We start from the raw sequence: 13,319 nt of genomic DNA on the forward strand, positions 1-13,319 counted from the left end.
TTTTCATTAAAAAAATATGTAACAAATATTTTTTATTGTTTTCACAATGAAATATTTAATTCTAATATTATCTACTTTTAACTACTTTTAAAGCTTACATTAATTACATTAAAGCAGATTTTGTCAAATGCAAATCTATTCGTATCATGCGTACTGAATATTTTAAGGCTAAGATATGTGTAAAGAAAAGAAAAGAGATGTAAAAATAAAATTAAACCAGTAGACATTTAAAAATATATGTTTACTTTCGGAAATGTGATATAATCAAATATTTATTGAATAAAATAAACATTTAGTCTTCAGTAACTCATAGAGGTTTTCTTAGCATGCCTATTTCTTCAGTCGGCATTTAAAGGCCTGTTAACCATGCAAACAATAAAACTACAAAAACATACATTCTAAGCTGGCCATGAGTCTCCAAACATGCATTATAAATATACATACATTCAATTCTATACACGCCACTGAATAGAGGGAATATTTCTACCCTAACAATACCTACAAAAATACTGTTTAAAAGTGCTTGAAGGCTTACTTGACACCTCCATAATCCACGCAGTTTACTATTAAATTCAATTATCCACAGTCACTACAACAAAGCTCTAAATGTATTCTTAACTTTTGTTCCACCTGTCTTTGTTTGCTTCAATACAACGCCCAGAATCTTTAAGAAAACACAATAAATGTAATAACACTGGCATGGTTCACACGTTCTACAATCAGTCCATGCATAAACCCTCTTTTCCTCCAGTGATTGGGCAGAGTCAAACAAATTTAAATTCATCCAAGGCCGTTTTCCCAACACACAGGACTGTGGGCCCTGTGAAGAAGGCGTAAGCGAGGGATTCAAAGCTCTCTTCCAACCCGTGAAAAGAAAAAGCGGTAGGGAGATGAAAGGGGGATTGGGGCCGAGAAGAGATCGGCTACGGTCTGAGGGCCTGGGCCGTGTAATCTCCCCTTGCATGGTTTGCCAGAGCAGGCCAAAAACAGTCTCGCAACAAACACAGTGAAGGCACAAAGCCCTCTGCTCTCTCTCTTCGCTCCGAGGATGAGAGAGGAACTCTGGAGGAACTCAAACTCCTAACAATAAGACGAAAACACTGGATTATGGGCCGGCAACATGTCCATCAAAGCTGACCCTAGGCAGCTCTCGACATTCCCTCCTTCCTGCACAAAAGCATTGTACAAGCATAGTAGGACTCGCAGTTTTAATATGCTGTGATATCCTTAGCCAGTCTCAAATCCATAGCGTCCTCTATTGTTTTTCACCTTCGGACTTGCCGTTGGAGCCCAAAATCGAAGCGACAGCCGCTAAAGGGACTACTGAATGGCCTTGTGTGGCACCGGACTTCAATAGAAACACCCGGCTGTGTAAAAAGAAGGAGAGTGGGACCGTCTTTCCTTTCACTCAGGAGAAGAACGCGCCAGGAGCCTCAGTGTGAAGCGGACGAGGCAGTTGGAGACAATAGGGTCGCTCCTGCACTTTTACAAAACGCACCGCAGAGCTTGCGGCGCTGTGCTAGGGAGGAGGGCTCAAAGTCAGTACAGTAATGCAGAGATTACAGGAGACTACTGTTATTAGGGTGCCACGTCACGCCGAGCTCGGACACAAAGAAGGCCTTGATGTAATGTATATTTCCTGCTGGGTGAGGAGGTGGTAGACGGGTCGGGGGGCGAAGGTGGAAAAAGAGGAATGAGCAGCGAGTGAGTTCAGCTGTGTGGGGGAGAGCAGTAGTGCTCGCTCGTCCGACCAGGGGCTGCTCCCTTGAACTCCCTTCACACAACGGACACAGAGATTTAACCAAGGACAAAGGAAGAGATGCAACAAGGTGGGGCAACCTTGAAGCCTTAAAGTGAGAATTGAACACATCCAGCCTTTTCACACTTATACCCAAATGGCGCTGAGAAAAATGCAACTGGAAAATTATGGGAAAGATGCTTTGAAAGGACCTTAAACGACCTTAAAAGAATGTTATTTTTAAGATTTATCCAATAATCTGAACCAGAAGCAGTACTCTGTTGTATCAATTTGGCTATTTTATTTTCTACTGAAAATGTGCGCTATTATGTAGAAGGATTTCTCGATTTCCATAAAATGTTTTTCGCTGTACCAATAGAGACAGTTAGGGCTAACATTGAATTATTTTCATTTTTGGAAAATTTTGTTTATCGGTGCTAAATTTACACATTCAAAGCAAAAGGCATGGTTCAATTATGTATAAAAGAAAACTGAGACCACAGCCAAAAAAAAGCACTTCAACAGGAATGTTGGACAATGTGCCATCTACAATATAAATGCATAAAATCAGCAGAAATCAAGCGCATTTTTGCAAATACTACTTGAGTTTTCGACAAGGTGTAAAAAGAGACCAGACTATTGTCCAGATGGAAGCTAAGGCCTGAGTGAGACTGAATGTGGCTTTGACCTAAAATAGCGTTCAGTTCTGGCATTGCGTACAGCAGTTGGCATGTTGCGAGAACTGTGAAAAACTGTGCCAAGAAGAAATGCAATTTCCTGAGCATAAGCAATTTAAAAATTTGTCTTGATAAACAAAGTATAACCACACAGTCTCATATATTACATTTCGCATCACACTCTCTTACATTTTTAGAAATGATGCTGTCTGCAGGCTGAGTGAATACAAATGAATGAGACACAAAGCAAGGCTCTCCTTACTCTGTTCTAAAATAATACATCTTCGATTGTGCCACATATATTTATCCATCTCTAAAGTTAAAATGGAAGCCAAGTAATTAATCACTCAAATCCAAACGTCTAAGACACAAATAGCAGAGCCTAGCTCTATTTTCCTAAAGTCAATTCAATAAATTGTGTGCAACTTCCTCTTTCACCAACTTTTGAGTTGAAGTTTTTAAAGCAGTCTTTACAGAACTCTCAAACAGGGCTTAAATCTGCATCCGGGTTCAATTCTTTCAAGACACTGAGGCTTTGCACAGCTCAAACAAGGCTCTGTGCTGCAGTCAAAGCTTGCTGCCTTTCTGACATTTCCGCTTGCATCACAGGCTTTATGATATCCATTTTATTGGAACATGAAACAGCTGTGAAGCCATTCCGTCTTCTGCCACCAACATTCATTTATCTCCACCAGCCTCTCTCTCTCTCCCTCTCTTTTCACAAGCCCGAGTTTCTTTCTCCCCGAGGTTTCCGTTCCTCGCCATTTAACAGTGTTTATGAATAATTGAGTTTTGATTCAGTGAACAAACGGCGGTAGCAGACAAAATACTCAGCAAGCAACACAAGGAGGGAGAGGCTTGACACTGGCATGGAAAAAGGCCTATCCACCCCGACTGTTACGTTCTATTCCAGCAGCTGCTGTTCATCACCGTAATAACAAAGAGACACATTTACATTAAAAGCAAATCAATAATATATATATAAAAAAAACAGACACACAACTAACCTCTATTCTGCTCCTTTGTCTCACTGCACCACGTGTACAGCAATAACAGAAAACAAGAGCCTGCCTCCAACGTATTATAATCACGAAAAAAAGGCCTCTCCGGCTTCTGCTATTTCCAGAGAACTGGACATAAAAAACCTGCTGTTGGTAATAATCTAGGAATTGAATTTGTGTTTTCTTCTCACTCTCCTTAGCTGTCAAAGATCCATGTCAGGGGAAGAAAAGCAAAATAAAAAGAGAGTCAGAGAGAGAGAAACCGCAAAGCTAAGAGGAAAAGAAAAGGCTAAAAGCAATTACTGGTGGGGAGGTTGAGGCGGGATGGGAGGCAGAGAGGGGAGAGAGGCAGCACTACAGCTTCTGTGGGGCGGCTCGCCGCTGCTGGTGCATGGCGATGCTGAAATTACCGCCGCCGAGCTCCGCTAGGCTACGGGGCCCCGTCATGACAGGGATTAAAATAAATTGCTCGACATGAGCGGTGGGAACCTTGGAAAAACAATACGAGTAAAAGCATAAATGTCAATTTGGAATGATAAAAGACACAATCTAAATGTGGCAGCAGGAGCCTGGAGACAGAGCCGGGGTAATGGAGCTCGCTGCTCCGCTACTGACTCAGACTGTTTACTGAGAGAGAGAGAGAGAGAGAGAGAGAGAGAGAAATGCAGCTTGATTGGTGGACAGCAGCCCTCTGTCTTTCTTTCATCTGTCCATCCGCTAATTCTCTGCACACCAACCAGGCAATTTTTTTGTCTTCTCCTTACCCCACAGTTTGCTAAGAGATATGACAACCGACAATATCAGAGTATTTTACTGAGTATAGACACAAGTACCTTCTCAACAGAGCCCAAAAATATGAACGTTGATTCTTTCCCACATAATTGTTAAGTAGTTAGCTGAACTTTGTTAGTCAGCTAATCTGCTCATTATTTTTGACGATAAAACGAATAATCCAAAAATACTCCAAAATTGTGACAGACTCTACAGACAGATTTTATAAATCGAATATTGTAAAACCAGTCTCGAAATAATTCTGTTCTGCACAGTTTCAGTGTTTTGCTAGTGTGGTTGCATTTAAACCAACTCATCAACAGATTACTAAGCCCTTTACAGTCGGATGGTCTAGAGCACAGAAAGAATGGCAAACTCCCACGATCGAAGTTGAGAAACAGTGCTTTGAAGCATTAGGGATTGTGTGCCTTATATATGCATTAACTCTGTATGATGGCAGGGCTGACGAATAGACCCAAATATGGGCCAATATTTGAAGTTGACTCTCAGAAGGGTTTGCTGGGTTTGACACGTCAATCAGGTATTTGCAGAGGCTGAGGGAGCTGCACGGGTCTGCAGGCGGAGCACAGAGTGTGTAAGATCAGTTTCGGGCTCTGCAGGAGCTTGTGGGGATCTCACCCCCTCTGCCTCTAAAGAACAGTGGATCGGCAATGGCCCAAGGACAGCTCTGCTTAGCGCTGTCTCCAATGATCCTTTTTTTTCTTACTAAAGATTTAATTAAAAAGGGTGAATAAGAGAGTGATATAGAAACAGAGCAAAGAACAGAGAGAGAGAGAGAGAGAGGGAGAGATATTTTAAATATTCTACTCACATCATCTTTTGGCCTTGGACACTCATCTGGACTAATTAGAGAGTAATAAGGGAACTCTTACACAACCCTGAGAACCAGCCTGCAAACGCATCTTAAACACAGCTGTGAATGTGCTGGAATTACTTTCATTGTGTCACTATCATGATTTCTGTCCATAATATAATTTATATACATGTCTAGGTGACATGAGTAAGAGCAAGATTTTTTTTTTGCTATTTAAGTAGTGCTCAAAGGAAAACTGAGCAATCAAACATTCAAGACACCACACAAACCTCTGGTGATTTCCTTGTTAGGATTTTTTTTCCAGAGTGCAAAGACACCAGAAATAGCTAGGAGAAAGAGAAACAACATATGAATAATGCATCGGTAGTATTAGCACGCTAAAAGAGCAGCTCTTTCCAGGAGCTGGGAGCAAGGTGATATGCAGAAGAAGAATGGAGCGAAGGCCATGGTGAGGTGGAGAAAGATAAGGAAAGGGAGAGCGAAAGAGAGAGAGCTAGAGGGAGAGAGTTTGGAAAAGGGGCACGTCCCACGAACGAGTGTTCGCTTCTAGCTGCCTAAATCACCTCTGTGTGGATGACACATCTGACTGGAGCAAGAGCCATCACGCTGCTCTCCCTAATACTGCAGGATGGGCAAAGACACAGGAGAACATCAATGCATACCAATTACACCAGCATGCAGGCCTGCAGACTAGATAGAGCAGGTCACAGTCACTTGCAGTTAATGCAGGGAGATACGGAGAGGAATGTGGGCTTACAGCAGCAGTGTGCTCCCTCAGCACACGTCCCTGCAAGCCAATTCCAAACGTTCCAACATGATATCGATGCTGACACCTCCCTATTCACTTCTACTGTGGGCCAGAAGATATTAAAACATAGGAAATCTCTAGAATTGACTGGAGTTTTATTAAGTCAAGAGAAACAGGTTCATTAATTGTTCAAAACCAAGAAATGGTAGGATTGAAAGTAGGCATTCCAACAACAGGGTTATGGAAAGGGCCAAGCGATATCATAATATTTACATTTGTTAGATTGTCTAAACACCTTAAACTTGTCAAGATGACCACAGCAGACACAAAAAACACTAAGATTAGTTAGACATACTAATTTCTCCAGTCTGATTTGCATACTAATACTCTCTGTGTACAACAACTAACAAATCACATCACAACAACGACAATAAAAACAATATACTGTGCAGCCTTAAGTGAACAAGAGCATTTCTGACTTACGGCCTGTTAAGGTATCATGCTGGGCAACATCTATTACAATCGTTTCGGCAAATGTCCCTTCTGCTCATGTGACCTTTCTAAAGTATAAATTACACTGAATGCCGTGAGTCAAGTATTCACCTCAGTGATTATGTGCTTTATAAGGAAGTACCAAGGACTCAAAAGTCAGTACAGAGTTGACATAGCTGGAAGAACATGAAATATGTGATTTTAGAGGATCAAAGGTAAGTAAGAAATTATCCTCTGCAAATTCAACGTCTGTAAGGACTTATTTCTATCCTGAACATATGCTTAGGGATAGCACCAGCCTTGTCCCTACGGTAATAAAACATTATTATCGTCTTTAACAATCAGGAATGGGAACTGCTGAAGTCGTGGTGATTTTATAACTTTGGTATTGTTACAATTTCTGAAATCACTAAGGGTCTGCCACTGTCTCAGGGTTTGGATGATCATGAAAATGTGATTAATCAAAATATCAAAGTCCTCTGTAATGCAGGATTTTTCTCCATATTTTAAGTCCACCCTAGAGAATACGAGGCAGCCTCTGTTTAATTAACAGTCTGCTGGCATGAGGAACTTGAAAAGAAAATGCTGCTGAACCCAGTATGCTCTGAACGGATTCAGGATATATAGGCTTAATATGAAATACCTCATCTAAATAGGTACTCATCAAATAGGAGTGTTCATAAACTATGATCAAAAGAGGTCAAGAAAAAGGGGCAATATTTGCTAAAAACATGAATACTTTATCATATCTCTCATTCTGATCCCTTGTATTAAAAGATAAGAACAGGTGATTGTTATATTTTGGAAACCTCAGCAGCACTAATACAGGTCATGCCGTGTTAGTGTGTAATGTCGAATTATCATTGAATTCTCTCTGTAATTATCATTCCCTGACGTATCTGAATGTCACCTTAGAAAATAATTGGAATATGATTCTAGCTGCTCAAGAAAAAGGGCTTTAGAATTTGTTGAAGTGAAAATCTAAAATTCTATACAAGGAAGCTGCAATTCTAAGAATAAAACAATATATATTTACAAACATTGTATATCAGAAAATAAATATCTAAGAAAATTATGACCAATAAATAAATTATAAAATATCTGTGCATGATACAGTAATGAGCCAACATAATAAAATTAACATCCTTCCAGCCTTAACATCTGTTAGAAAGTGTTAATCTAATTATTGTCTTTTAACACCGAGGGTTAAAGATGTGAGGTCTATTAATATTTGATCATATTAACAGCCTTCATTTTCAAAATGAACTGTGAGGGGATGACAAACATGCAGTGCATGCTTTAAGAAGAGATTTACATAGTCTACGACAGCATTATACTGTATTCACCTTCTTATAATTGAACATATTTATGGTATTTGCAAAACTTTGTTCTTCATTTGTTTTCATTAAAACCATCCTACTGGGACACCAATTACGTACAGACCTGGTCACAAAACCATCGTGATCTCCATATTGTCCGGTTACTGCCCAAGCTTCTTAGAAAGTATTGAATGGCCTTAGATACAGTATATATACACTGCCAGAAGAAAGCAGCCTAAATACACACACACATACAAACACCCACTCAAAAATGCACACATACACAGAAGAAGACAATAAATAACAACATTCCAGATATTATAATGTGAGTGAGTTCCACAGTTTCTGAATCTAGACTAGTCTATTCCTGGCACGCTTAGTTTGTGTGTGATTGATGCTGCTGCACTGTACTGTGAAGCAATCAGCCTGAATGCAAAGCCACAGGAGAGAAAATACAATTGTTATGCTAAAATTTGGAACTTCCAAAGCAATTCAAATAAAGCTCTGCTCCACTGCAAATACCTGAAAAAGCTTATCTTGTTAACCACCAGCACTGCAGAGAAAAGGGTATTTACTTAATATGAAAATCAGATTTAAGTAAAATAAAGAGGTTTTTATTCACTGATTCACATTTCCTAATACATGATAAGAATATGCCTTAAACTGAAATTCAATGTACAACATGCAAAACGACATACTGTACTGATGGTTAGGTGAGTACATGCTTAGCTTAACTACTGCCTTTTAAGGACATGCATGTTTTTCCTTTGTATTCTCTTGTATTCTTAAAAGACAACATGTAACTCTCTGCAGAAATCAAAGGCCTCCACATGATCAGAGCTGGCTCTCCCTATACTTATTCATCTTAGGGATTAGCAAGTCACTTTGCAATGGACAAAAAGTGTAAAGTATGTGTGAGTTATTAGGTGAGTTATTAGGTTTTACCTCTGTGAACTGAACCCCAGCACCACAAATAACGCTGTCCATCATTCACTACTCTCATTAAAAATATGAAAACATGTTTTTGTACTGTTTTTTTTTATAGTCGTACTGTTTTTAAGTACTGATATAATTAAACTGTGAGTAAATGCAAAGGCTACAATGTAATATCTACACATACAAAATAAATTATATTTATATACATGAAACCACAACATGAATGGCAACAAAATCATTTCAAACTATGTTGACGGGTGTAAGGTTTCCAGAGATGCAGAGATGACTGTCTGTCATGAAGTCCCGAGCAGGCCAGAGCTGATTTATGAAGCAGTTTAAGATTAATGACTGGCTTCACTGGCTCGTTAAGTAATGACAAAGATAACGTACTGTCTTAGGTATGAAAGGTTTCGGGAAGCGCTTGCACTTTAACAAGTAATCTTAAGATGGAGTTTACGATGCACTTAGCACTACAGGGCTTTCGGGAAACTGGCCCCAGATGGTTTTACAGCAGAAGCATGGAAAGATTCCACACTCACCGGTGTTCATTGGACGTCTCCATGAACCACAGCTTCCAATCAAGTACAATTTTTTTGAAAATTAATTTGAATAAAAAATGCAAACACATATACTTAGATGTGGCTTCTAATGAAAAGGAAAGGAGATCTATCGTAGATTGCTTGTTTATACTCAAGAGTGAGTGGAACACTGAATAAGTATGACATTTAAAAAATTATATAATATTTTATGAGTATTTTAAATATACTGTTGTCCTTGAGTATCATGAATATACTTTTTATGTTTCATTTTTAATTTCTGCCACTAAAAGGTACTACACATTGTTTTATTCCTTATACTAAGGAATATTTGTAGGCATTCTGTATATAGCTCTAAAAGGAGTGTAATTAGTCTGTTATGTTATTAATTTATTCATTGGGACTAGCACAATAATAGTGTTGAAGACAATAATTAAACAGTTAATTGCACTCTTTTGTGTGAAGTGTATGTAATTTGCTGGACACAATTTCAAGACCAACAGAGCTCTATTTGCACAGCTCCATATGTAGCATGAAAGATATAAATGAACAGAGTGAACAGTTTACTTATCACAAGTTCCCAATAAAGTAAGGCTATAATAGAAACAGATGTTTCAATAGTTTGGAATTTTGAAGCTCTAGTGGTGAACATCATGTAGAGAACGCATGGTATTGTGAGGAAGTAATGGACTGGAGAGCATATTATGTATTTACCATTCATAACCCCCCCCCCCGTGCTGAATTACACACTTGACAAGACACTGAATTTCTGATCAGAGTATGTGATTGGATATATGAACAGATGGCCTATGTGTACACAGTGGAAAGGCTGAAAATATAATGATTTAAGACAGACAAATAAATGTGAATGACATATTTGGTTTAGTTATATCTGTTTATAACTGTACATTTTAACAGAACTTTAAACAAAGGATGATGCTTATGTAGAGGATTACGGGCACAGATGTAATGAAACAGCAGGAAGAAACAGGCTGGGAGTGAACACAGCATGTGTCAGTGTGGCAGCGGTGCGATTTTTTTAAATCACCTTCCTTACACACAGCTCACCGACACTTTTATACAAAGGGTTCAAGAGTCACGTCTCAAACTTGCTTCAAGGTCAGATTATTCATAATCCCATATGGTTTCTGTTATATGTATAGTAATAAAAATAATTAAGTTAAATAAGAACTGTATGAAAATCACAAATGTTTTTCACAAAAGTCATTATGTCAATGTCCTATCAACAAAACAAAAACTTTTAAAATGTGGCTTAAACATCATAAAGTGCCCAGATTTGCAGAATTTACAACTAGCATATTGTTTCATTTTTACAGTTTTTTATGTTCTGATATTATTTGAATCTTTTAGTGTGACAGCAACGATACAGAGCTGTGAAGTGCTAAGTGAAAATTGAGATCTCACTAATACAATTGGATACAATATGTACAATACAATATGTTGGTCACTATGATGCAATTCAGCTAATCAAAGAATACCCTGATATTACACAACAATTGACTATATAGACTACAACAGTCTATATGTCACGTCACAATAACACTAGTATTATTGTATTATTCTTCAAATTTTACTAGTACACAAGTAGACTTGACAATCTATGACAAGGCCGTAACATGATAACCTGCCTGAAAACACCATAAAAAACATAATAAAATGCTTACAACTTAAATAATTGTAATCCATGGTAAAACCACGCTATTCAGCATCCATTATAAACTTATTTTTTTTAAATGAAGAAAATACTTGCAATTAGCATCATATATTTTATCTATCATATATTTTACCTGATATTTTAACTATATAAAAGGTATAAGTGAACTATATCCAGGTTAGGCCATTGACAGACTTTTAGCAGTGAATGTTTAAAAGCTATGCGTCGTTTAGAGGCTAAGCTCTGGTGGAGGTGAGAGGGATGGAAAGAGGTGAGGAGAAAGTGGCATGTCATGGGAAGTGACAGTGTGTAATCTCTTACCAGCGGTGGGGGGCTGTGCACGAAGCAGGTAAGAGTTGGGGGAAAACTCGTCGTCGGGAGGGGGATCCAGCATGGCGTGAGAGGAGCCGCTGTCCAGCAGGGGCATCTGGCACTCCCTGATGGACGGAGCAGCGGGGTTGTGAGGGCCGGATGGGGGAGGAGGGGTGGGGGGAAGCAGGCTGGACGACGGTGTGGGAGGGAGGGGGCGACCTGAGGAGCAAACACACAAACACACACAACACATACAAGTGGGCAAAGCATTTTACTTAGTGGTGAGGATGGCTCAAAGTGTATGTCAGATGAAATTCGGTGTGAAATTACGGCAGCATTCCGTCACCACAGGCACATTTAGTTTGCGAAACAATGCCAACATGCAGACACACACACTTAAACACAGTCCTGAACAAAAATAATAGTGCTGTTTTTTCAATACAAAAAATGTTACACAACTGTCTAAGGCTAGCTCCACTGTCCAGGCTCTGACTACACACTGCAGGTTTTCAAACTTGGGAAGGTTGCTCCCTCTGCTACAGCACAAAGAAAGCGGGGCGCAAACAAAGAGACAAGAGACCCTGGCTAGACAGAAAGAGTCATGGCTTTGGAAAAGAAGGAGCTTAATGTCAAAATATCTCATTGAAGAGAGAGAAAGGAAAAGACACCCTCACTCTTCCAGATAACCTTGCTCTTTGATGCCACTGAGCTGAAAGGAGGTCAGCTTTGATGTGCTATGCTGCTTTTTTAATTAATCATGTACTGTCTTTTATTAGTTAATAAAAAAGAGAAAGCAACTTTTTTTTTATTTGAATTAAACCATCTGACATACAGTCAGGTCCATAAGTATGGATCAATGGATCAAAATTAACACATTTTAAAGTGTAAAAGTTCACCATAAATTCAGTCTAACAAAATGATTGCTTTCACCATTTAGAAATTACATATTATATATATATTTTTTCAAAAGTCCATCCTTTTTGGGTTGCAGCCATAAATGCCCATGCCATAAACATGCCACCACTGTGTTTGACAGATAATGCGTCAATCTTTTTCTGCTTTTTCTGTTTCATAGTCAAGTACTCTTGGTTTTTAGGTGTTTTTTATCAGTTGGATCAGGCTTCACACTCAAACAAATGCAAATGAAATGAAAACTTGGAATTAACACCAGACCTTTTATGTCTATGAATGAATTAGTTAATTAGTTGTAAAATTACTTTTAAACCTGTGAAAATGTAAAAGGACAATGTAAAAAATTGTAATTCCGATTTCGGTTGATGCAGTATTTTTGTTAAAGGAGTAGAACGTCTTAACTTCAATCATATCTTGATTGCTTCCTTTCTAATCTGTGATGTACAGAGGCAAAATTTAAAAAAAAAATTACTACTATTGAACTACTTCTACTACTTATTAACTTATGTTTGTAAGTTATAGCCCTGTGTGTGTGTATTACTTCAGTCTGTTTTACTGCTATACTTGGATGTGGATAGGTGGGGCCAAACTTGTTAATCATTTACCCATGTTGCTATTTAGAGGTGGGCAATATGACGTTATTTTATCATTGTGAATTTTTTCAATCTTATACAACTAGTGCATTTTGTCAGTGTGTGACACAGTGTGTGAAAATGTCTTTAAGTATCGTGATATACAGTTTTTTCCATTTTGCTCACTCCTAATGCTAATACAATCTAGAAAAATGAATCACGCGCACATCTATCACTCAATACTAAGCATCAGAGGAGGAGCAAAAACATCACAGCAGCTGATTATACAGAGTCACGGCCCTGTGTGTGTGTGTGTGTATGTGCGCTTATGTGAAACGGCCTCTTGATGACTGCTCTGGTGTGATGGAATGGTGTCATCGGGGCCCTCCGGCTTTTTCTCTGACCACAACAAAGTGCTCTCAGGCAGTGTGAACACTGCTGCTAATTTAATCAAGCCTATCAAGCCTGCTCTCACCGGCTACTCTGCCGCCTCCGTGTAGCCCCGCTAAAGATGAGAATCACACACACACACACACACACACACACACACACACACACACACGAACACACGAACACACACATCCTCACACACTCTAACTCCGGATGTAATGAGATTTTGATTTCACGTCTGCTTTCGGCCCGCTGCAGCGAAGGGAAGGAACAACTACACCGTCACTTCTACTGGCCACCATCAGGCCTCCCTTCAAGCAGAAAGATGAAGAGATGGGAGATAAAGACATGTTGAGATGTAGTCGGACAGAGAGATAGAGTGACAAATCACGCCATAACAAGCGC

The 13,319-nt window shown here is 39.1% G+C and overlaps 1 protein-coding gene across 10 annotated transcripts in view; it reads right to left on the reverse strand.

The window, feature by feature from the left end:
* The window catches only part of tenm2b (teneurin transmembrane protein 2b), a 325,773-nt gene that overhangs the window by 83,358 nt on the left and 229,096 nt on the right, over window positions 1–13,319 (reverse strand). For 7 of the 10 annotated variants that reach the window (XM_072662451.1, XM_072662450.1, XM_072662449.1 and 4 more), the window contains one exon: window positions 11,050–11,259. The exons of the other annotated variants lie outside the window; for them this stretch is intronic. In XM_072662451.1, the coding sequence (XP_072518552.1) occupies window positions 11,050–11,259 (210 nt within the window). The remainder of the gene's footprint in view (window positions 1–11,049; window positions 11,260–13,319) is intronic. 10 annotated transcript variants of the gene reach the window in all.

Source organism: Salminus brasiliensis, chromosome 18 (genome assembly GCF_030463535.1).
Source record: "Salminus brasiliensis chromosome 18, fSalBra1.hap2, whole genome shotgun sequence".
NCBI lineage: Eukaryota > Metazoa > Chordata > Actinopteri > Characiformes > Bryconidae > Salminus > Salminus brasiliensis.